Source organism: Bos indicus, chromosome 16, assembly GCF_029378745.1.
Source record: "Bos indicus isolate NIAB-ARS_2022 breed Sahiwal x Tharparkar chromosome 16, NIAB-ARS_B.indTharparkar_mat_pri_1.0, whole genome shotgun sequence".
Classification (NCBI taxonomy): Eukaryota; Metazoa; Chordata; class Mammalia; order Artiodactyla; family Bovidae; genus Bos; species Bos indicus.
Window position 1 is genome coordinate 29135293 of NC_091775.1, and position 26590 is coordinate 29161882.

The 26590-nt window shown below is 36.8% G+C and overlaps 1 protein-coding gene across 9 annotated transcripts in view; it reads left to right on the forward strand.

Annotated features, from left to right (window-relative positions):
* The window catches only part of DNAH14 (dynein axonemal heavy chain 14), a 378420-nt gene that overhangs the window by 175455 nt on the left and 176375 nt on the right, over positions 1–26590 (forward strand). For 8 of the 9 annotated variants that reach the window (XM_070768034.1, XM_070768038.1, XM_070768036.1 and 5 more), the window contains 7 exons: positions 194–247; positions 2988–3133; positions 5832–5900; positions 6847–7033; positions 7855–7931; positions 12173–12341; positions 21981–22070. In XM_070768034.1, the coding sequence (XP_070624135.1) occupies positions 194–247; positions 2988–3133; positions 5832–5900; positions 6847–7033; positions 7855–7931; positions 12173–12341; positions 21981–22070 (792 nt within the window). The remainder of the gene's footprint in view (positions 1–193; positions 248–2987; positions 3134–5831; positions 5901–6846; positions 7034–7854; positions 7932–12172; positions 12342–21980; positions 22071–26590) is intronic. The other variant, XM_070768039.1, reaches the window with a different exon arrangement.

Below are 26590 nucleotides of genomic sequence, written 5' to 3' on the forward strand. Positions count from 1 at the left end.
TAATCAACTATAATAGTATCCGTGTGTTAATCCTAAACTGAGTCTTGTGGATTTCTAAATTTGGTATAAACACCTTTATATTGTAAAACTTTTCTTGAAAGAATAAAGATATTTTATTACTCTGGAAGTTTTAAAATTAGTATTTTGTGTCATAATTAAATAAATATATTAAAATATCATTTTTGTTTCCCAGTCCTTAGGCAAACATTGTGTAGTCTTCAACTGTTTTGAGGATTTGGATTATAAGGTAAAGCTTATTCTTATATACTCAGAAAAAAACTATTGTACACAAAAAAGAAATAACTCAGTGAGGATTAAAAGAATAAGGAAAATATCTTACACATTAAGTATTAATATAACTATAAATGCTATTCTTTTAAACTAACAGAAAAGAAGTTTTAAATGTAATTGAAACTTAAAACATTACACGGTTTACCTTTATTCAGCTGAACCACTTCTTAAGACAGAGATTTTCCAATGTTTTGTCAGGGAGGATCTTTTCAAACAAAATTGGTATGAAACATGAATATATAAAAAATTAAGAGTACTGCTTCAGTAATATAAATTTACATATTCTAACCTACACTTTTATTTACTGAAAATAAAGAACAATGAGGCTACTATGAGTAACACAAAAATTTGAGTCAGAGGTTATATAAGTGATTACAAGTTTATGTCAGCTTTATTTTGTTTTGGTTGCATATTATTTAAGATAGGTCTCATAGCATTCTTAAATATTTATTAAAATGTCATATGCCTCTGTGCCTATCACAAATTTCCTTAGTTTCAAAACACTCCAATTTATTTTATTTTGCAACTTAAGTCCAAACCTTTTACATTTTGCTGAGATCCTACATTTCCAATATGTATTCACCTGGCACATTAAAAATATCAGTAAATATGAATAAGCTGATTGAACTATTATTCTTAAAACACTTACCAAATAGCCTGTCTGTCCTCCCTGGAAAGTACCTTTACTGGGGCTCTGCAGGAGTGGGACTAGGGTAAGGTGAGTGACGCTCTTACCTGCTAAGCAAAGTTCAATGAGGAGCCAAAAACTTAGTCATCAAAATAAATAGTATTTTAGTGCAATGTATTTTTTAAAGAATCAAGGTATAACCCAGCAATCCCACTACTGGGCATACACACCAAGAAAACCAGAAGGGAAAGAGACACGTGTACCCCAATGTTCATCGCAGCACTGTTTATAATAGCCAGGACATGGAAGCAACCTAGATGTCCATCAGCAGATGAATGGATAAGAAAGCTGTGGTACATATATACAATGGAGTATTACTCAGCCATTAAAAAGAATACATTTGAATCAGTTCTAATGAGGTGGATGAAACTGGAGCTGATTATACAGAGTGAAGTAAGCCAGAAGGAAAAACACCAATACAGTATACTAATGCATATATATGGAATTTAGAAAGATGGTAACGATAACCCTGTATGCAAGACAGCAAAAGAGACAGATGTATAGAACAGTCTTTTGGACTCTGTGGGAGAGGGTGGGTGGGGATGATTTGGGAGAATGGCATTGAAACATGTATAATATCATATAAGAAATGAATCCCCGGTCCAGGTTTGATGCATGATACTGGATGCTTGGGGCTGGTGCACTGGGATGACCCAGAGGGATGGTATGGGGAGGGAGGTGGGAGGAGGGTTCAGGATGGGGAACATATGTATACCCATGGCGGATTCATGTTGATGTATGGCAAAACCAATACAATATTGTAAAGTAATTAACCTCCAATTAAAATAAATAAATTTTAAAAAAAGAATCAAGGTAAATGCCCCCCCAAAAACATGATAAACAAAATATCAAAGTTTTAGATAAAGACAGGATCTGATTGCTGCAGTCAGTGGGAGGAACCGACTTTTTCAGGCTTCTGAGCCAGAGGGGCTCTCTCCGACTCACATCTTGCCCCTCAGCAGCACCTAACAAAAGCTCCTCTTAGAGTTCGAGCATTCCTCAACAGATACTCAGTCCACAGACACTTTATCTGGCTTCTTCGTTTCAGTTTATAACATTTACATATCAACAGATTTCAACATAGACTTTCAGTCTCTCACAAGGACACTGGAGGATCTAGCCACCCTGGGCTTGCCCATTGTAAATGGCAGAAGCAGAGTAAGAGCTGCTTGCATTTGCTGTCCCCACTCCAGCCTGGCCCCAATCTTCCACTCCTCTTAAATTAGTAGTTCAGAGATCTGTGTTACTGAGCTTCCCTGGTGGCTCAGCAGAAAAGGGTCCGTCCCTAGGTCGGGAAGATCCCCTGAAGAAGGAAAAAAATCCCACAGACAGAGGAGCCTGGCAAGCTACAGACCATGGAGTTGCAAAAGATTCGGACACGACTTAATGACTAAACATCAACCGTCTGCATTACTACCAGGCATTGACCACTAACCCTTGAGTCTTGGCCAGACCTAGAAAGGAGAACTCTTCCAACCATCTGCAGGAAAACTTTTACTGCCAGTACGTGGTTCTGAGAACACGGCACCCAGGAGATTGCTCAGTTATGCGAATGTGAATTGTGCTTCTATTTTCTCACTCTTGTGAGCATCAGTTTGCTGCTGCTATGTTTAAACTTTTAGGGCTTTCCCGGTGGCTCAGCAATAAAGAATCTGCCTGCAATGCAGGAGACTAGGGTTCGATCCCTGGGTTGGGAAGGTCCTCTGGAAGAGGAAATGGCAACCCACTCCAGTATTCTTGCCTGGCTGGCTATAGCCCATAGGGTCACAGAGTCAGACAAGACTGAAGTGACTTAGCACGCACACGCATTTAGACTTTTACAGGAGACAGGCAGAGTAGTTGAGCGGTCTTAGAGTCTAAAAACTGCTGCTTTCAGCCCTACACAAATGCTTGAGAGGGAGACATGCAGTGTTGGCTTAGTTTGGGTAAAATGGGAAGAACTTGCAGAAATTAATGTCTCAGTAAAAATGCTCACCTAAATAATAATTTCATTAATCATTTTTTTAAGATAATGGGGAAATTCTTCTTCGGATTGGTTGAGTCAGGAGCTTGGTGTTGTTTCGATGAATTCAATCGAATTGACGTGGAAGTTCTCTCTGTGATTGCCTCACAGATGCTAACAATTAAGGCAGCAAAAGACAGCTATTCTGTCAGGTATTGGCTAAATGTGTTTATACTTTGGGAATGGAAATTTGATGTACACATACTGCTTAATTATTATTTAATATTTTTTCTACCATGAGTGTTTGGGTTTGTTTCTTTTGTTTTCCTAAGCACACACCAAAAAGAATGGCACTTAACTTGAATGTTTCCTTTGTTTGGCAAATAATATGAAAATATGAGTAGTTAGCTTGCAGACTCTTTGCCAAGCTTGGAACAGTATTCTTGGCTACCAGGAAAAGGAGGCAAATATGTTCTAATTACTTTTCTTTTTGAGTTTAAAATCTCTTAGTACCTATTCATTTGATGATATTTCATTTGAAGAAATCAAAGGGGTTTTTTTGTTTAATTCTACATATTAAAAAAAAAAAAAACAGTTATACTGACCACACACGGGAACCCTTCTGTTGTTCCATTACTCTGGATTAATATGCTTTTATTTAAAAAATCCTTTAATAACAATATTTGTATGTTAGGATTACTAATGTATACTAATCCAAGCAAATTTTTTTTTTCTTTTCAAATAAATTTAGGAACTTACATGATTTCCTTTTTTAGCATACTTGGATTTGTGGATTTAAAATTTCAATTGCAATCTAATAATTCTAACTCAATCTAATGGGCACTCACTTCTGGCTTTGCTCTCAGTGTTAATAGGCTTCACAAGTCTGTGGATATAACTAGAATTACAGTAATTCACACTTCACCAATTCTTCACCACATCTCAGCTTCTGCAAAGTTTTCCTCAATTCCTCATTTTCCTCATTTCAAAACCTTAGGTTTTGTCCCAGTTGTCCTTCCATTCCTGTTTGACCACCTTCATCGGTTCAGGGGGTTTCTCTCCACTGTCTCTTCCTCTGGTGCCAGCGGCATGACACTATCCATGCCGAGGTTCTACTTCACGATGTTCCCAGAATTATTTAAAATTGGGTGTTGGGAAGTGGGCTGTGTTTCATTTTAAAGCAAGAACTCTACTGAGGCCATTCAGTGTTCCACTGTGTCATCCAGGCAGAGCTTTGTGTCTCCTCAGATTCTCTTCTCTGTGTAAGTCGGTTCATTCAGATGGGTACCCTCTTGCCTTGAGCCTCACAAAACTCTCTCATCAGTTCAGTTCAGTTCAGTCGCTCAGTCGTGTCCGAATCTTTGCAACCCCATGAATCGCAGCATGCTAGGCCTCCCTGTCCATCACCAAACCTGGAATTCACCCAAACTCATGTGCATTGAGTCGGTGATGCCATCCAGCCATCTCATCCTCTGTCGTCCCCTTCTCCTCCTGCCCCCAATCCCTCCCAGCATCAGGGTCTTTTCCAATGAGTCAACTGTTCGCATCAGGTGGCCAAAGTATTGGAGTTTCATCCTCAGCATCAGTCCTTCCAATGAACACCCAGGACTGATCTCCTTTAGGATGGACTGGTTGGATCTCCTTACAGTCCAAGGGACTCTCAAGAGTCTTCTCCAACACCACAGTTCAAAAGCATCAATTCTTCAGCACTCAGCTCTCTTCACAGTCCGACTCTCACATCCATACATGGCCACTGGAAAAACCATAGCCTTGACTAGACAAACCTTTGTTGGCAAAGTAATATCTCTGTTTTTTAATATGCTATCTAGGTTGGTCATTACTTTCCTTCCAAGGAGTAAGCGTCTTTTAATTTCATGGCTGCAATCACCATCTGCAGTGATTTAGGAGCCCCCAAAAATAAAGTCTGGCACTGTTTCCACTGTTTCCCCATCTATTTGCCATGAAGTGATGGGGCCAGATGCCATGATCTTTGTTTTCTGACTGTTGAGCTCTAAACCAACTTTTTCACTCTCCTCTTTCACTTTCATCAAGAGGCTTTTTAGTTCCTCTTCACTTACTGCCATAAGGGTGGTGTCATCTGCATATCTGAGGTTATTGATATTTCTCCCAGCAATCTTGATTCCAGCTTGTGCTTCTTCCAACCCAACATTTCTTATGATGTACTCTGCATATAAGTTAAATAAGCAGGGTGAAAATATACTCCTTTTCCTATTTGGAACCAGCCTGTTGTTCCATGTCCAATTCTAACTGTTGCTTCCTGACCTGCATATAGGTTTCTCAAGAGGCAGGTCAGGTGGTCTGGTATTCCCATCTCTTACAGAGTTTTCCACAGTTTATTGTGATCCACACAGTCAAAGGCTTTGGCATATCAATAAGGCAGAAATAAATGTTTTTCTGGAACTCTTTTGCTTTTTTGATAATCCAGCGGATGTTAGCAGTGTGATCTCTGGTTCCTCTGCCTTTTCTAAAACCAGCTTGAACATCTGGAAGTTCACGGTTCACGTATTGCTGAAGCCTGGCTTGGAGAATTTTGAGCATTACTTTACTAGCAGTGTGAGATGAGTGCAATTGTGCAGTAGTTTGAGCATTCTTTGGCATTGCCTTTCTTTGGGATTGGAATGAAAACTGACTTTTTCTAGTCCTGTGGCCACTGCTGAATAGACATCATCAGACATGATCAAATAAATCTGAATCCCAGCAGAGCTCTTGATTTGACATAAAAAACCTCTTCTTTCCCTTTCTACTGTTTTTTTTTCCCCCCCAGCATATTCTGTTTGGATTTAATTGTAACACAGTCTCATGAAGTTTTGCAAACTCCTTTGTAGTTTTAAGATACTTTGGCTTACAAAAAGCAGTTGTCTTAATGATGAATACTGTAATGTCTTGTAGGTTTGTACTGGAAGGAAAAGAAATTCGTATAAATATGTCTTGTGCAGTATTTGTCACCCTAAATCCTGGGTAAGTATCAGTTACATCTGTGGTAGGAGTTCAGTTCAGTGCAATCGCTCAATCATGTCCAATTCTTCATGAACCCATGGACTACAGCATGTCAGGCTTCCCTGTCCATCACCAACTCCTGGAGCTTACTCAAACTTATGTCCATTGAGTCAGTGATGCCATCCAACCATCTCATCCTCTGTCGTCCCCTTCTCTTCCTGCCCTCAATCTTTCCTAGCATCAGGGTCTTTTCTAATGAGTCAGTTCTTCGCATCAGGTGCACAAAGTGGTAGGAATGGACACAGGCAAAAATCCTTTTTTTTAATCTTATCCATAGACAGAGTTGGCTGACATTGTATATTCATCACTCATGCTCCATCATGCTTCTGAACCCCTCCATTGCCCACACCATTTATAAGCAGCTACAGCTCTGTATTTGTCCATGTGGATGATATCATATTAAGCTTCTGACCAAGGGAAATTTCCACTTTATGAATAGCCAGAGAGAAATGAAAAGGTTGGTAGTCTGTCACAAAGGGGACATAGGCAGAAAAGCTAATCAAAGTAGCAGGAGTAACAATATGGTAGTTTACATGGAGTGGAGACTGGGCAGACTCAATAAATGTGTGTTGATGGAATCAGGGAACTGATGTGAGGTGAACTGTGGGAGGAGGCATAGGAAGAAAAGAACATAAACTAGGAAGCTCTATGAGTTAAAAGCACAATAGAAACCATCTTGTAAACCTTTTGTTTTCAGATAAAGGTCACATAGAAAGGCAATAGAATTACTGTTTGGGAGAAATTTATGTGGTTCTCATTTGAAAAACTGAAAACTAATACCATATTGTAAAGTTTAAAAATAAAATTTAAAAAAATAAAAAATAAAATCAATACACCTAAAATAAATAAATAAATAAAAACTGAAATATGATGTTTTCTGTTTCTTTGTTTTTCTTATCCTCTTAAGATACAAAGGTCGAGTGGAACTCCCAGATAACTTAAAATCTCTGTTTCGCCCAGTGGCAATGATGGCTCCCCATTATCAAATGATTGCTGAAGTAATGCTCTTTTCTGTTGGTTTCAAATCTGCAAAATTACTTTCTGGAAAGCTAGTTAACATTTACGAATTAGCTAGCAAGCAACTCTCGCAACAGGTAACAAACTGTTTTTATCAAAGCGAAGGTGATTACATGAAGCATTAAATGATAACTTTTCAGGTATTAGTCCAAGAATGACCTGGAACTAACATTCCTATCAGCATATCAAGTCCATGCAACTTGTATGTAAGGCAATATGTAAATCAAAGTTCCAAGCTTTCCCTGGGATCTGATCTGGAGAGAGCAGTCAAGTAGCTCTAATTTTAAATTATAGGCTACCTTCTCCATGCAAGGAAGATTACATCTAGAGCAGTTGTTTTCAAACTTTATAGTGCATCAGAATAATTTGCAGGGCTTTTTAAAACATAAGTTGCTGGACCTTACCACCAACTTTCTAGTTGTCTGAGGTGGGGCTTGAGAGTTTACATTTCCAACAAGTTTTCAAGTGTTCATGATGCTGCTAGTCTGAATGCCCCACTTTGAAAATTATTGTTCTAGGACATGCCAACTTTGTGTTTATTTATAACCCAGAATGGTTTGGGCAGCTAACCAGATTATCTCCAAAGCGTTCATTTTTACAATATATTCTTTAAATGTAGCTCTCCATTTTAGAGAAAACTTAACTCAGATGATTTTTAAACTCCTTTGAAACTTGTTAATCTTTTTTTTTTTTTTTGAGAAGGAGACTTTTAGAAGGACAAGTTTGGGAAAGAAGTGAGAACATTAGACCCAAAACTGAGGGTTTCTTGAATTCATAACACTGTTTCTCTTCATAGCATAGATGATTAGTGATTTAACAATATACTATATGCATTTATTTTCAAGTTGTTCATTTTTCTCCAGAAACTTAATAACTCAAATATTTTAATATTTGATAGGATCATTATGATTTTGGCCTGAGGTCTCTGAAGACAATTTTAGTGATGGCTGGGAAGAAGAAACGGGAGCTTAAATGGTCAGTTGAATTTTGAATTGAGTGTAGATCAAAAGGGAGTTACATAATACTGGGAAAATACTGTGTGAAATTTTAAGTAATGACAACAAGATAAAATAATTCTGAGCTCCCAGACTCGAAATCCAGAAGCCATAAAAGAAATAATTTATAATAGTCAAAAATTACTGTTTGTGAAGTCAAAAAACAAATGAAAAACTAGAGTAAAGATATATGCAGCTCCTGTTGCAGTTAAATAACTCATCCTCTTAGTATATAAAGATTTCTAGAAAATTGGGGGAAAAACAGTCATATAGAAAAATGGACAAAGGAAATCAACAGATAGTTCTCAGAAAAAAAGAGACATAAAAGTCCTTTAAATATATGAAAATACACTTAACCCTACCCATAATGAGAGAAATGCACATTACAGTTACACTGAAAATTGTTTCTCACTTATCAGATAGGCAAAAATTTTTAAGTGTTCAGAAATTTGTACTGGTGAGACCAAACAGAAGCAGGCATTCCTTTTCATTATTGGCAAGCTGTGTACTTTTTGTCTTGTCTTGATTTGGGGCTGTATTCATGTATCACCTATTAATTTTTTTTAAATATGTTACAAAAAGACATATCAATATACTATTTACATGAAATGTTTAAACAATAAATGTTATAGATTGTTTATAGGTACAGTAAAAAATACAAAATGTTTCATGGGAGGAGAAAACAATAGGAATAGGCTATAGCTCCACTGTAATATTTTATTTCTTACATAAAAGAACTGTAGCATATCTTGCAAAATGGCCTGTATAATATAGATGGAATGTAAATAGGTGTCTACTATGAAATGTCTTTTAATTTTATAAAATTAAAGATAAATAGTACCAAGTAATCAGCTCCCTGATGTCCTCATGTCCTTAGTCTTTTTTTTTTTTTTTTTTTGGCCGCACCCTGCAGCTTGTGAAATCTCAGTTTCCTGACCAGGGATTGAACCCAGGCCACAGCAGTAAAAGCCCAGAATCCTAAACACTAGGACAGGGAACCCTCAAGTTCTCAGTCTTTCTTATGTTCACTTAATTCTGTGTGTGAGTAAATATTCCAGGGATAGTGGTACTCTTCTCATTTCAAAGTCCTTCGTTGTTCTCTGCAAACTTCACAGAAAACTCAGAGTTCTCACAGCTGCCTGCTGTTGGAGTTCCCATTTCCAGTGTACTCTCTGTCTGTCTCCTGACACTGAAAGTAGCTCTCTTCTGTCTGTTGCAAGGGTAACAGCCACCCTTCTTTGATTCTCCCAAACCTTCACACACATGATGTGATTAAGTGAAGCTGACTGTGTTATGAAAAGGACTGGGGAATTTTTTTTATTTTTTTGTCAGAGGAAAGTACAGTGAACAATTTAAAAATGAATATTAGACAATTTGCTTTTTAAAAGTCCCTTGACCCTTCCTAACACCTTAAATTTTAATTGTTCTTCTTGCCTCTCTCCTCTTCCCTTCTCTGTCCCTTCCTCTCCCTTGACTCTACCCAGTGCTTTGTAAGGTTTCTAATTTTGTCTCTTAGGCATGCAAGAGTACTACAATTTTTTCTCATTTCTTTATGCATGGTGATTCAACCCTCCCTTTTTTACACCTTCTCTTTCTAAATTATGTTGATGGAGTCTAACTTTAACCCCCAAATAGAGTTTAAAGGTGTTTATATGTAAGAAAATAATAAAGGTGTGTTAGTTTTGTAGGGCTGCTGCCATAACAAAGTGCTACAAAAGCATGATGTCCAAAAACAATGGAAATGAATCTTCTCGTAGCACCTGAGGTCAGAGGTCTGAGACCAAGGTTGTGGACAGACCTGCTCGCCTTCTAGAGTCTCTTGGGAGATTCTTCCTTTCCTCTTTTAGTTTCTGGTGGTTGCCAGCATTCCTTGGTGGAAGGTCACATCACCCCAATCTCTGCCTTCATCTTTGCATCACCTTCTCAACTGTATATCTCTGTCTCCTCTCTTATAAGGAACATGTGACTACACTTAGACCTGAATGATTCAGGATAAACTTCTTCCAGGATTCTTAACTCAATTAGATCTTCTGCCCTATCAGATAATATTCACAGAGTTCCAGGGATTAGGAAGTGAATATATTGGCAGGGTTGGAGGGGTAGGGAAGAGGGGGGAATTTTTCTGCCTACCACAGTCAGCCTTATCTGTTTTTCTCTAAACCGCCCCTTTTGTTTAGAAAATAAACTATAAAACTGACCACAGTACTGGGTCACAAAATGTCTTAACTAATTCCAAACAACTGGTATCATGAAAACAATCAAAACGGGTTTAAAAAGTTACATTTAACTACGCTTTTCTTCAGCTTTAGTTGACCTTAGTCTAGAAGTTTTCTTTTTTATTCTTAAATTACAAGACAGTCCCCACAGTAATCTCAGATACCATCCCCTAAGTTATATAATTTTAGTGAAAAACATGGTATTGTAACAATTTTACCATATTTTATATAAGCTATTATCTCACCTTGTCTATATCTAATAGTTACTCCCCAGCCAGACACACTGTTATCCCTATTTTTTAAATTTCTTTTAATGTAAAGCAATATCTGTCTTGAGAAAAAAGTGGGAAAGGTCAAGGTTACTTACTGGATCCCCAGCAGGGAAGTGTGGGACCCTTTCTGTCCCTGGTGTGGCCCCTCACTTTGACTTCTGGTCCACTCTCGCCCTCTCTACCAAAACACCTTCAGAAAAAAGACTCACTGATGTATTTACAGAGGAATGTGTAAACAGCTGATGCCAACTCAGTGAGTCTTCCATCGTAAAGATAGAGTGCTTATAGAAATGGACTTTGACGTCAGAGAGACCTGACTGAATGCCAGTTCAAACATTTACCAGCTATATGACACTGAGTGTGTTATTTCACTTTTCTGAGTATCACTTTTCTTACTTCTTAGCTTTTGAAAAAATTAATGAAATTTCTTAAACAATTAAGCAAAAGGCCTGGTAAAAAAATACTCAATAAATGTTATCTATTAGCTCTTTTTATTATGGGGCAAAGGCTTAAAAGTTATCACCATCCCAATGAAGAATTTCAGATGTCAGTAGACAAGAGTATGGGAGGGATGCTAGGGCAGGGAAAACTTTTCTTCCTTTTTATCTCCAAAGTCATACTATACCACATGTAGTTACTTTTTCCCCTTTTGACTGCATGTTTAATGTATAAAAATGTGTACTGGAATGTTTAGTATATGAAATATATGTGGCAATAAACTGTGATAACAATATATCAAAAACTTTTGTTGTAATTAACAAAAATATTAAGTTGGCTTAAACAGTAGAAGGAATTTACTTTTTCACCCAATCAGAAAATCCAGAGGTGGGGCAGGATATAATCACTTTGATTTGAGTTTCCCTTTTATTTCTCTGAGATATTCTAAGCACTGCAGTCCTCCCTGTCAGGGTTATTTTTAGACTGGCTTCATTTTGGGTAGCAGGATGGCTTTTAATAATAAATGGAACTATCTACACCATTGAACTGAAGTCCCAGACCACTCTGAGTGGACAATTCATTTGTCTACCCCTGAATCACTGTGTCCAAGTGACTGCTATGCATTGATTGATTAGAGCTGTGGTTATATTCACTTCTTGAATATTTGTTATGTCATATGCTTGCTTTCTGAAACTCTCTCAGACATAACAACCTTGGCAAATCAGAGATAGCTACCCTAGAATCTGAACCTGAAACTAGAGGAAAAAGAAATAGGATATACACAGAGTCCACTCTGGCAAGGGTGACAGCAGTGGCAATAGCTGCCAACATTTAGCAGAAATTAGCAGAGACAGCAAGCCGCTCTAGTGCAAGCATCAGGCTCTAGATGCAACAGGCATGGCTCTCTGGTGGCAGCCATTGATGGTGGCAGCCATGTCTTCACAGGACCAGTTCTATAGCTCAACTTTGTTCCCAGCTACATAGCCTGCAAGACTAGTTCTCTAGTCATCCTAGGGATTTTTAATAAATCATTTTATTTTTCATTTGATGTTAACCTGAATACATTTCTATTTTGAGTGGGAAACAGCATTACCCTGAGTTCTAAGTCAGTCAGGGCCCATCCCTGGAGCTGGGAACCAGATTAACCTCACCCAAACCACATAGCTGCTTTGAAGTGGGGAAAGGAGGAAAAGGTATTGGGATAGCCGCCATTAAAAAAGAATATTAATTAATGGTCTTTAACATCAACAAAACAAACTTGCTAACTTGTTCTTTGCTTTCTTCTACCATTAAAGTAACATCAGAGACATTTCTGAAACAGAGGAAACTCTGATAATTATTGAAGCTATGAGAGAAGCTAGCTTACCAAAATTTCTTCCTAAAGATGTCCTACTTTTTGAAAAGATTATGAGAGATATTTTTTGTGGAGCAACAGTTTCGAAAGTAAATCAGATTGTCCTGGAGGTAATAAGACCTTTGAAAATCATTACAAATCATTTATATGTGGAATATCAGTTAAGATAAGAAACTATAATAGATGTGAATTTAAAATGTTAGTTATTCCTGAAATTCTCTATTCATGTTAGAACTTGGGACATAAAAATACTTGGAGATATATATTTCCCATGAATGAAGAACTTTCAGTACATATTGGCATAATGGAAACAAGAACAAATTGTGTACCTTTAAGGAAGGAAGGCTGTTAACACGTATTTTACTCCTCAATTTTCTCATCTTTCAAGTGAGAATGATAATGTCTGCTCTTCCTACTTTGCAAAGGTGCTTCAGTTCAGTTCAGTAAGGTTCAGTTGCTCAGTTGTGTCTGACTCTTTGCAACCCCATGAATTGCAGCACGCTGGGCCTCCCTGTCCATCACCAACTCCCAGAGTTCACTCAGACTCACGTCCATCGAGTCGGTGATGCCTCCAGCCATCTCATCCTCTGTCGTCCCCTTCTTCTGCCCCCAATCCCTCCCAGCATCAGAGTTTTTCCAATGAATCAACTCTTCTCATGAGGTGGCCAAAGTACCAGAGTTTCAGCTTTAGCATCAGTCCTTCCAACTAGAGAATCAAATTATATCAGAATTATGAATAAAGACTTTAATGTGTAAATACTTTGTGATCATTAAAATGACACAATTTCAAAGCCATTTTTGGGGCTTCCATGGTGGCTCAGACACTAAACACACAAAGCCCTTTATGCTTTCTCTTATGTATATAAAACCATACAGTCAAAGCCTTAGTTTAGGTAGAATCTCAGTGTCTTCTGTCATTGTGATACAACCTCCTGCTACTCCCTCCATTCTAATATATTGTCATATGGCCACCAGAGTTGCTTTCCTAAAACATGTTTGATCACATCAGCAAAGCGGCTGTTGAAGCAACTTTGCCTCTAGTACAACAGTCAAATTAATTATCTTGGCCATAATGCCTTTCACAATTTGGTCAGACCAGATTATCTTTCTCATACTGAGCATTAAAGTAAGAAACTAGGAAAAAGAGCAATAAAACAAGTTCTCTGAAATGAAACCGATAAAAATAATGAAGGAAACGGCAGAGATCAACCAAATACAGAATAAAAATTATAGGAAAAACAACAAAACCAAAGTTATTAGTTTGATTATATACAGACCTCAAGCAAGAATGATTAATAATTGACAAACAATGATATTAGAGACTTAGAAGTGATGAGAACATTATGAACAACCTAAGTTAATAAATGTAAAGCTATAGACATGTTGCATTAAGCAACAGGGAATGGGAAGTGATCAATGAGCAAAAACAATTTTTAAAGATACTCAAAGCAACTTCTTGCCATCCTTGCTCCCCAAAATTCAGACCCAAATGGTTTTATAGTTTTAATTGGAGATTATATGCTATAATTCATATATGTACCCTTTTGAGATAACCTTTTTTCAGATTTCCGATATCACCTAATAAATGGCTTTTTTTTTAATTTTTTTAATTTTATTTTATTTTTAAACTTTACAATATTGTATTGGTTTTGCCAAATATCGAAATGAATCCGCCACAGGTATACATGTGTTCCGCATCCTGAACCCTCCTCCCTCCTCCCTCCCCATACCATCCCTCTGGGTTGTCCCAGTGCACCAGCCCCAAGCATCCAGTATCATGCATCGAACCTGGACTGGCGACTCATTTCATACATGATATTATACATGTTTCAATGCCATTCTCCCAAATCTTCCCACCCTCTCCCTCTCCCACAGAGTCCATAGGACTGTTCTATACAAAAGTGTCTCTTTTGCTGTCTTGCATACAGGGTTATTATTACCATCTTTCTAAATTCCATATATATACGTTAGTATACTGTATTGGTATTTTTCTTTCTGGCTTACTTCACTCTGTATAACAGGCTCCAGTTCCATCCACCTCATTAGAACTGATTCAAATGTATTCTTTTTAATGGCTGAGTAATACTCCATTGTGTATATGTACCACTGCTTTCTTATCCATTCATCTCCTGATGGACATCTAGGTTGCTTCCATGTCCTGGCTATTATAAACAGTGCTGCGATGAACATTGGGGTACACGTGTTTCTTTCCCTTCTGGTTTCCTCAGTATGTATGCCCAGCAGTGGGATTGCTGGATCATAAGGCAGTTCTATTTCCAGTTTTTTGAGCAATCTCCACACTGTTCCCCATAGTGGCTGTACTAGTTTGCATTCCCACCAACAGTGTAAGAGGGTTCCCTTTTCTCCACACCCTCTCCAGCATTTATTGCTTGTAGACTTTTGGATCGCAGCCATTCTGACTGGTGTGAAATGGTACCTCATTGTGGTTTTGATTTGCATTTCTCTGATAATGAGTGATGTTGAGCATCGTTTCATGTGTTTGTTAGCCATCTGTATGTCTTCTTTGGAGAAATGTCTATTTAGTTCTTTGGCCCATTTTTTGATTGGGTCATTTATTTTTCTGGAATTGAGCTATACGAGTCGCTTGTATATTTTTGAGATTAGTTGTCAGTTGCTTCATTTGCTATTATTTTCTCCCATTCTGAAGGCTGTCTTTTCACCTTGCTAATAGTTTCCTTTGCTGTGCAGAAGCTTTTAAGTTTTATTAGGTCCCATTTGTTTATTTTTGCTTTTATTTCCAGTATTCTGGGAGGTGGGTCATAGAGGATCCTGCTGTAATGTATGTTGGAGAGTGTTTTGCCTATGTTCTCCTCTAGGAGTTTTATAGCTTCTGGCCTTACGTTTAGATCTTTAATCCATTTTGAGTTTATTTTTGTGTATGGTGTTAGAAAGTGTTCTAGTTTCATTCTTTTACAAGTGGTTGACCAGTTTTCCCAGCACCACTTGTTAAAGAGATTGTCTTTAATCCATTGTATATTCTTGCCTCCTTTGTCAAAGATAAGGTGTCCATATGTGCGTGGATTTATCTCTGGGCTTTCTATTTTGTTCCATTGATCTATATTTCTGTCTTTGTGCCAGTACCATACTGTCTTGATGACTGTGGCTTTGTAGTAGAGCCTGAAGTCAGGTAGGTTGATTCCTCCAGTTCCATTCTTCTTTCTCAAGATAGCTTTGGCTATTTGAGGTTTTTTGTATTTCCATACAAATTGTGAAATTATTTGTTCTAGGTCTGTGAAGAATACCATCGGTAGCTTGGTAGGGATTGCATTGAATCTATAAATTGCTTTGGGTAGTATACTCATTTTCACTATATTGATTCTTCCAATCCATGAACATGGTATATTTCTCCGTCTATTAGTGTCCTCTTTGATTTCTCTCACCAGTGTTTTATAGTTTTCTATTTATAGGTCTTTAGTTTCTTTAGGACTTCTTTCGGTTGCAATGGTGAATGGAATTGTTTCCTTAGTTTCTCTTTCTGTTTTCTCATTATTAGTGTATAGGAATGCAAGGGATTTCTGTGTGTTGATTTTATATCCTGCAACTTTACTATAATCATTGATTAGTTCTAGTAATTTTCTGGTGGAGTCTTTAGGGTTTTCTATGTAGAGGATCATGTCATCTGCAAATAGTGAGAGTTTTACTTCTTCTTTTCCAATTTGGATTCCTTTTATTTCTTTTTCTGCTCTGATTGCTGTGGCCAAAACTTCCAAAACTATGTTGAATAGTAATGCTGAAAGTCGGCACCCTTGTCTTGTTCCTGACTTTAGAGGAAATGCTTTCAATTTTTCACCATTGAGGATAATGTTTGCTGTGGGTTTGTCATATATAGCTTTTATTATGTTGAGGTATGTTCCTTCTATTCCTGCTTTCTGGAGAGTTTTTATCATAAATGGATGTTGAATTTTGTCAAAGGCTTTCTCTGCATCTATTGAGATAATCATATGGTTTTTATTTTTCAATTTGTTAATGTAGTGTATTACATTGATTGATTTGCGGATATTGAAGAATCCTTGCATCCCTGGGATAAAGCCCACTTGGTCATGGTGTATGATCTTTTTAATGTGTTGTTGGATTCTGATTGCTAGAATTTTGTTAAGGATTTTTGCATCTATGTTCATCAGTGATATTGGCCTGTAGTTTTCTTTTTTTGTGGGATCTTTGTCAGGTTTTGGTATTAGGGTGATGGTGGCCTCATAGAATGAGTTTGGAAGTTTACCTTCCTCTGCAATTTTCTGGAAAAGTTTGAGTAGGACAGGTGTTAGCTCTTCTCTAAATTTTTGGTAGAATTCAGCTGTGAAGCCGTCTGGACCTGGGCTTTTGTTTGCTGGAAGATTTTTGATTACAGTTTCAACTTCGGTGCTTGTGATGGGTCTGTTAAGATTTTCTATTTCTTCCTGGTCGAGTTTTGGAAAGTTGTACTTTTCTAAGAATTCGTCCATTTCTTCCACATTGTCCATTTTATTGGCATATAATTGTTGATAGTAGTCTCTTATGATCCTTTGTATTTCTGTGTTGTCTGTTGTGATCTCTCCATTTTCATTTCTAATTTTATTGATTTGATTTTTCTCCCTTTGTTTCTTGATGAGTCTGGCTAATGGTTTGTCAATTTTATTTATCCTTTCAAAGAACCAGCTTTTGGCTTTGTTGATTTTTGCTATGGTCTCTTTTGGTTCTTTGGCGTTTATTTCTGCCCTAATTTTTAAGATTTCTTTCCTTGTACTAACCCTGGGGTTCTTCATTTCTTCCTTTTCTAGTTGCTTTAGGTGTAGGGTTAGGTTATTTATTTGACTTTTTTCTTGTTTCTTGAGGTATGCCTATATTGGCATTTTTTTGGTAAGGGTTTCATATATGTATTTTGTGCTTATTGGATATAAAGTTATATACATAGCCTATTAATTATATCTTTCAGAGCTTGATATCTATTTTTACTGATGTATCAGTTTCTGGAAGGAGTATATCAAAATCTTAACTGAAATTATTGATTTATCAATGTGTCTTGCATGTCTGTCAATTGTTACTTTATATAATTTGACGCTATAAGTTGCATATGTTTGTTTATTCTTTAATCACTATACTCTTTTTCTGGACCGTATGCTATATCTTGCCTTAAGACCTATTTAGTCAGATATTAAGATTTCTATCCAACTTTTTTATGTGTATTCATATTTTTAGAATCTCTTTTTCCATTCTTATATTTCTCAAACTTTCTATGTTTCTCTGTTTGAACTATAAGTCTTATGGGAGATGTATCAGTGGACTTTGTTTTCTTGTAATTCAGTCTGTGATTTATCTGTCCTGTGTTGATTTTAACTTTTTATATTCATTATAGATTCTGTTATCTTAAAATTCATTACTGTTATAATATGTATTTAATTTCTTTTTATTCCTTGTTTTCTCTCTCACCCTGCTCTCTGTGGGATAGATTGAATTTTCTTCTGTGTTTATTTTGTGTTTATTCTCTATGGTGCCTCTCTTAATTGAAGACTGACATCCAGCATTATTTGTTCCTATTTATTAATTTTTTCAATATCTATATATTTTCCCTTTCAAAACAAGTACTTTAGCTTACTCTTTGGTCTTCCCCATACTCTCATTCTTATATATATCATATCATAAATTTTTTTTTGGTGATTATTATTTTTTTATTTTTTATTTTTATATTATTATTTTTTTTTTTTTACTTTACAATTTGTATTGGTTTTGCCATACATCAACATGCACCCACCATGGGTGTACACGTGTTCCCCATCCTGAACCCCCCTCCCACCTCCCTCACAGTACCATCCCTCTGGGTCATCCCAGTGCACCACCCCCAAGCTTCCTGTATCCTGCATCGAATCTGGACTGGTGATTATGGGAATTTTTTTCCTTTTCCTTTTCTTTGGGCCTAGTTTTTATAAACACATATGTTTGCCCACACAGGCATGTGCATGCATTTAGAATACTGTAAACTAACAAGATATTTTATAAAACTTTCTCTTCATATCTCTTATAGACTTCAATATATTCCTTTTTTTTAGTACTTCTTCCAACAGTGTTTTTCAGTTAGGTTTTGTGTGACAAACCTTTGGCAACTATTTCTCATATGCCTTTATATTTAGATTACAGTTTGGCTGGTTATAAAATTTTAAATGTAAAGTTCTTTTCATTTAATACATTAAAATATTTAATATCTTTAAAATATTATTACATTTTCTCTTGTTCCACTCTTGAAATGATCAGTGTCACCTGTATGTGTTCATTTGTAGTGTATCTGTTCTTTCTCTCCAGAAGCTTTTAAATTTTTCATTTGCCTTTGATATTCTTAATTTCAGTATAAATTCTCTTGTTATGAATTTTGGTATTCAATAAGCCCTTTTAATATGTAATTTTGAAGGAGACATATAGTGTAAGATTCTTTGTTCCACATGATTAAATGAGTTAGACTTTTCCAGACCAGCAAGTTGCAGTCCACTCTAAACCATGCTTAGTTTTTTTCATAGCACTTATCTTTGTTTTACATTTTTTAGATTTTATTTGTTTCATTATTTTAATGAAAGTGCAATTTGACTTTTTTCTTTTTGCTGGGTGGTTTCTAGGAGAAAGACAGTGGATATTTGCATCTAAGTTTTGCCTGCATTTTGAAGATTTCATTTGCATTTGAAAGATTTTCTTTCTTTTTTTTTTTTTTTTTAATCTGTAAGATATGAGCTGATGTGATTAATTGATTAATTTTTCTTGCCTGTGGATGTCTAGTTATCCCAGCACCACTTGTTTAAAAGACTTTTCTCTCCATGGAATTGCCTTTGAACTTTTGTCCATGAGCACTCGATCATATCTCTGTGGGGCTATTTCTTAACTCTCAGTTTCATTGTCCACATGTCTTTCAACAATAGTAGTCTTGATTATTGTGACTTTATGGTAAGTCATGAAATCATGCAGTGTGGGTCCTCTAAATTTTGTCCTTCACATGCCTGTCTTGACTGTTCTAGCTCCTTTGTCCGTCTGTGTGAATTCTATTTAAGCATCTATTTATTTACTTGTGTGTACATGGTCTTAGTTGGCATATGGACCTAGCTCCCTAACCAAGGGTGGAACCCAGGCCCCCTGTGTGGGGGTTCGCAGTCTTAGCCAGTAGACCACCAGGGATGTCCCTGTGTATATGAATTTTATTTTATTTTATTTTTTTTTTATTTATTTTTTATTTTTTTCTTTTTTTGTCACTTTCTTGTAGATTATACAAAGCAAAACCTATGGAATCCAGACAAAGAGTACCAAGGGAATGGAACTAAAAGATTGTTACATTTTTTCACTCACTTTTCAATGTTGAAAATCAACATTTAAAATAACAACAAATCAGCAAAAAATCACAAAACCCCAACAGTAACATGAAAACAAAAACAAAAACAACTTTAATGAGATCGAAATAGGTAGAATCCACCAGATTTATTGGGCTTCACTGCCAGATGTAATCTTTTTTTTTTTTTTGAGAATATGAAAGTTCTCTGTAATCAGAGAGCAAGAAAGACGTTGTATCTTTATTTTTAGTGTAAGAACTTTTATTCAACTTATGCCTTTGAGCCTTGAGATACATTTTCCTTCAGATCACTAAGTTGAGTATCAATTACTGTTTCCTTTAACTAATGGACTTTTATTTTGTAGATCATGTAATGATATGGCTGGAAGCATCTGTGATGGGTAGAAAAATTTCTCTCAGTATTTTTTTTTTTTCATTCAATAACTGGGTATTTTATTTTTATTTTTTTTATTTATTTATTTTTTTTGACAGCTTTAAGAAAGATTTTCATTTTGCTATAAAAAAGGAGGAAAATATCAGTTGACAAGTGTTCCTTCTCTGTCTTATGTAAACATCTTTCTATTCTTCTCAGAGAGAATGTGTAAATTCCTACTCTCCTTCCTACAGTTACAAGTTTTAAATCCTTCCAGACTGAAGCGACTTAGAAGCAGCAGCAGTGTTACCTTTAACATTTTTCAAAACACAGCTGGAACAAATAACATTGGCATTGTAATAACATTTCTGCATGTAGATTAATGATTTTACTTTTGAACCTCATTATTTATTCATCTTTTCATCAGTTTTACAAGTTAATTTATAGCTTATGGAAAAGTTTTATGTATGATAATTTATTCAGCTACTTCCTCCTTTGTATAATTTTTACATTGATAAATATGCAAGCTCTCAACTGTTTAATAAAATGTTACCAAATTGTACTATATGGCTCATAGAAATGGCACAAAGATAATTTAAAGTTATGATTTTAATATTCAGTGTGGAGTAATTCAGTCTCTTATTTAATGGTGTATTTTTGATGGCTTACACAATGACCAATCAATCATATATAACACACCCACATAGGAAGGCATGTTATTAAAAAATACCCTGTAGGTGTGCTGTTTATTGTTTATTTGTGATACAAGAATCTGAATTGCATGTGGAATAAGTTGGAATCTATACAACTTATTCACATTACTGTCTTTAGCAGTATTCAACGTGTGTAGGGATCATTATCTCAGAGCAACCAAAGAATAACCTGAGAATTACTAAAACCATATCATGTTATAAGAACTACATATATTTTGTCATCCAGTTAACTCCAATGAACATCTTATACAGCCATAAATATTTTAGGTCAGGATTATGATTTTATTTCAAAACCTTCACCAGGTGGGATGACCCGAGTATATCTGAAGAGGTCTTCTTTTATTATCCCAGTTCTTCTGATCTTCTGTGCATCCCATGCTATCTTTATTCCATACTTGTGTGACTTTTTCACTTGTATCCAGGCAGTATCTAGGTTTGTATTAGTAACTGCAGAGATTCCTAGTTTCTACATCTGAAACTGCAAGCAGTGAAGGCCATAAGTGGGCAGTCTCATCAACTTTGTTTGGAAGAGGTTGCTTTTCAAAAATAATTTCCTACCTCCAGTTAGCCTTACATAGAGTCTATTTTTCCTCTATTTGTACAGTCTTGCTGAGTGTGTGTGTTTTCTTTGGCTGCTTCCCATTGTAGGAATGCAAGGAATGAGAAATGGTGTAGGAGAGGCTAGTGAGAAAAAGGATAAATCATACTTTTTCTGTAGACATAGTTACCAATTATATCAACATTGAAGTAAACCCCACTTTAGGAGGAATCATGCTGCCCTATAATTCCTGTGTTGAAATAGTAAATATCTTTCAAAGGTGCAGCCACTTCCTGGGATGATCTAATGTATAACCACGTCAAGTTTTTCATCTTGTAAATTTTGCTATCTTAGAATATTCCTAACATTGAAACAGTAAAACAGTCATTACAAAATTGAAATTCAACTTTAATGGTGATTAGAGTTAAACACAGATTAACAAATAAGCAAAAATAAAAATACTTATCATTGTTCTCCTTTCAAAAAATTCCACAAAGATATAGAATCTTTTACCTTTTCTTCACTGTAGGATCATTAGACAATTATACTGTGGTAACAGCTAGTTCTTAAATGCATCATAAAGCATGTCTTAAATTCGGAGAGGATCTATGAATTTGCTACCTGGGGGTCCGTGATCATAAAATTTTCTGTGTATTTTACTTTGGTAGGGGAAGTAATGTTTTCATTATTTTGGAGTTGGTGAACTAAAAAATTAAGAGATACCATCATAAAGTGCTGTATTTGCTACCTAGAGAGGTTTTGTAAGATTACATATTAAAAGTTTAATTTGCAATGAAATTTAAATTAATGTATTTTTTTTTCTTTAAGAAACTAATAGAGATTGCAACACAACACTTGGGCTTACATCAGTGGCCAGCTCAAAAAGAGAGAATCATACAGTTTTATAATCAACTTCAGGTAAGTGTAGAATGTCATGTTAGCAATTTGCTTCCGTGTTTAAATAGGTGTGATCAAGGAAAAATAAAATTATGATAAAAGATATCTACTATAATGTTCTTCAAAGTAAAGTTGTTTGTTAATTAACTGTTTATCTAGACTTTGTTATTTGATCCCTCACTTTCAGTTCAGTTCAGTTGCTCGGTCATGTCCGACTCTTTGCAACCCCATGAACCACAGCACGCCAGGCCTCCCTGTCCATCGCCAACTCCGGAGTTTACCCAAACTCATGTCCATTGAGTTGGTGATGCCATCTAACCATCTCATCTTCTGTTGTCCCCTTCTCCTCCTGTCTTCAGTCTTTTCCAACATCAGGGTCTTTTCAAATGAGGCAGCTCTTCGCATTAGGTGGCCATAATATTGGAGTTTCAGCTTCAGCATCAGTCCTTCCAATGAACACACCCAGGACTGATTTCCTTTAGGATGGACTGGTGGATCTCCTTGCAGTCCAAGGGACTCTTAAGAGTCTTCTCCAACACCACAGTTCAAAAGCATCAATTCTTCTGCACTCAGCTTTCTTTATAGTCCAACTCTCACATCCATACATGACTACTAGAAAAACCATAGCCTGCACTAGATGGACCTTTGTTGACAAAGTAATGTCTCTGCTTTTTAATATGTTGTCTAGGTTGATCATAACTTTCCTTCCAAGGAGTAAGTGTCTTTTAATTTCATGGCTGCAATCACCATCTGCAGTGATTTTGGAGACCAGAAAAATAAAGTCCGTCACTGTTTCCATTGTTTCCCCATCATTTGCTATGAAGTGAATAGGATAGGATGTTATGCTCTTAGTTTCTTGAATGTTGAGTTTTAAGCCAGCTTTTTCACTCTCCTCTTTCAGTTCTATCAAGAGGTTCTTTAGTTCCTCTTCACTTTCTGCCATAAGGGTTGTGTCATCTGCATATCTGAGGTTATTGATATTTCTCCCGGCAATCTTGATTCCAGCTTGTGCTTCTTCCAGCCCAGCATTTCTTATGATGTACTCCTTTTCCAATTTGGAACCAGTCTGTTGTCCATGTCTGGTTCTAACTGTTGCTTCTTGACCTGCATACAGGTTTATCAGGAGGCAAGTACGGTGGTCTGGTATTCCCATCTCTTGAAGAATTTTCTATAGTTTCTTGTGATCTACACAGTCAAAGGCTTTGGTGTAGTCAATGAAGCAGAAGTAGATGTATTTCTGAAACTCCCTTGCTTTTTCAACGATCCAGTGGATGTTGGCAATTTGATTTCTCATTCCTCTGCCTTTTCTAAATCCAGCTTGAACATCTGAAAGTTCTCGGTTCACATACTGTTGAAGCCTACCTTGAAGAACTCTGAGCATTACTTTGCTTGTGTGTGAGATGAGTGCAATTGTGTGATAGTTTGAACATTCTTTGGCATTGCCTTTCTTTGGGATTGGAGTGAAAACTGACCTTTTCCAGTCCTGTGGCTACTACTGAGTTTTCCAAATTTGCTGGCATATTGAGTGCAGCACTTTGACAGCACTGTCTTTTAGGATTTGAAATGGCTCAGCTGGAATTCCATCATCTCCACTAGCTTTGTTTATAGTGATGCCCCCTAAGATCCACTTGACTTCGGACTCCATTATGTCTGCCTAAACACCATCATGGTTATCTGGGTCAGTAAGATCTTTTTTGTATAGTTCTTCTGTGTATTCTTGCCATCTCTTCTTAATATCGCCTGCTTCTGTTAGGTCCATACCATTTCTGTCCAAGGAGGCAGGAGGGGATGTCAGGCTATATACAAGTTTGCAACAAAGGGAGCAGGCAGTGTGAACATCAAAGATCAGCTATCAAGTTAAGGGACTTAGCATTCTGTGTATGGGAAGATGCGGGCCTCTGGGTTCCCTGAACTCATTCATTTCATAGGAACCTCAGCTATCTGGGGCCAATCCTGTTTTCTTGTTCACCTTAAGCAGTGGCGGCTGGCCGCTTCTTGCATTTCCCCAGCTCCTCAGAAGTCATCATGGTGGGTGGGGCAGGGGTGGGGTCACAGAATCCACTGGATCACAATTTTGGGAGCCATCATTCACATTTGAAGGCCGGAAATCACCGATGGCTATGACATTTCTTGCTTGTTGATATGGCAGCGGGTATTTTCATTTCACACTATTTAGAAATATTCATGGTATACAGTTGTACAGGAGACTTTGTTAATGCAGTAATCTTTATTGATCTTTTTTTATGGCTTGTGTTTTTGTGTCCTGTTTTTATAAATCTTTTCTATCCTGTCTCATCAAGGTTTTGTCAGTAATTTTTCTGAAATTTTTAGATACTTGCATTTCTCACTTTTAAGTTGTCTGCGGTTTATTTTTCATTAAAATGTCAAGTAGGAATTTCGTTTTCCCTGTAAGAAAGTGAAAAGAGGAAGTTTTATTCTGACTCTTTGTGACCCCATGGACTGTAGCCTGCCAGGCTCCTCTGTCCCTGGAATTCTCCAGGCAAGAGTACTGGAGTGGGTTGCCATTCCCTTCTCCAAGGGATCTTCCCAAGCTAAGGATCAAACCCGACCCAGGGATTGAACCTGGGTCTCCTGCATTACAGGCAGATTTTTTACCATCTGAGCCACCAGGGAAGCCCTTTCCCTGAATGGATAACCAGTGTTCCTAAGACTTCTTTACTGATATATGATTTCTCATATAGTAAGTTTTCATATATAAAAGGATTGATTTCTTCTGTACTTTATTATTTGTCCTGTATTTCTATCTTTGTGACAACACCGCACAGTCTTAATTATCATAGGCTTATAACATGTCTTTATATCTGTTGGCACCACTTAGAGTTGCTGACTGGGTCTGAAAATTAAACTGACAAAAACAGATAAACAGGAGAACCTACACATTTTATTGCATTTTTATATGTACACCAGAGTCTTCACAAAACAATGAAGACCTCAAAAAATGATCAGAACAGGATGCTCTTTTACCTTTTAGGCAAAGAAATGTAAATTTGTGGGAAATTGACACTCAGAGGCCATATAATCTTCTCTGAGGTGCAGTTTGCATTGGTTTAGGGAGGGAGGCAAGTTAATGGTTGGCTTCTACATACGAAGTACAGGGATGGTTATCAGGACTGAATTCCAAATTTATAAAATAGTTCTATATAATCCCTTATCTGTTTCATGCTGATAATTACTCAGGAAGCAAATGAAAAGAAATAATTCCTTTCTGGGGAAACTCACATTCAATGACCAAATTTTCTTGGTAAAGTGTTTGGACAAAAAGAAGGTAAGGGAGATAGAGTCAGAAATCTTTCTGAGTCAGTTTTTGAAAGGCTATTCCAGTGCTCAGTAATACCAGATGCCTGTGGATGGTAGGAAGTGTAGAAGGTCCATAGAATTCCTTGACAATCAGCTCATTTTTGAGTGACTCTTGCATTAAAAGGTTGACACCATTGTCACGTTGCACATGGTCCAGATATTCAAACACATGACACAAATTACTTTCAACAGATGTGATGGTGTGCCTAGAGTTGGTCAGTCGGATTGAAATAGCGGGGCCATAGCTTGAATAGCGTTAATATCAGTGAAACACCACCAGTAGACCCAATAGAAGGGATCAAAGATCTGATGTAGGATCTGCCAGGTGTAAGTGGGGATCATTCATGCCCTATGCAGTGTGGCTTCTCTCACTGAGACAACTGTGTCAACTTTTGGTAGGAGTCACCAGTCTGAAGTTCAGTGGTAGCGTCAGAAACACACAGTTCTTTATTTTGTGCAGTCTGTGATGGTGAACATGTTATGACATCCAGTGTGATGTTGCATCCAGAAAGCTGTCATGGCAGCCTGGGAAGAGAAATTGATCAGCAGCTTAATTCTAATTCTGGGTAATCTCATCAGAATGGGTCCTCACCATGGGCCCTTGAATGACTTAGGTAGTTTGATCAGCAGCTACCATTTGTCTCCACAGTACAAAGCCCCATATAGGATTATCTTTAATCTTCTGTTCTGTAGTTTTCCAAATGGCACACCAAATAGACCATCAACAAAAGCCCAAGAATTGGAGTTCTTCCCAGGGAGCAAAATAAACAAGACTTCTTTTGATTTGTCATAGCTGACTCTGAGGCTAGACATCAAGAGACTTCAGGTTTCAGCTTAGTTGAACCATCAGTAAACCAGACCAAAGCGTTTGTGGAGATCTTTGTGAATCAAGGGTCAACTGAGCCATCAGCTTTGCTTTAGGAGTTTAAGTGGGGTATAAAATTGCTCCCAGAGAAATAGCTGCCATTCTTTCATATAAAGCCGTGATGCCCCAGGACCAGCTAGCTGCAGTCCTGAATATATAATTTCCATTTGACAAGCAAGGCTTTTTGGATCTTTCTCACCTTGCCAGTTATAGAAAGAGACTATCAGACCAGAGAATCACAAAGCCTTCATGAAGGTATAGGGGTTGAAATGGAAGTAAAAAGATGTTTTAACTTTATCCATATTTAAATTTTAATGTGTATGTGTGAGACATTGTTAAAAATAGTTATTTCTTCAAT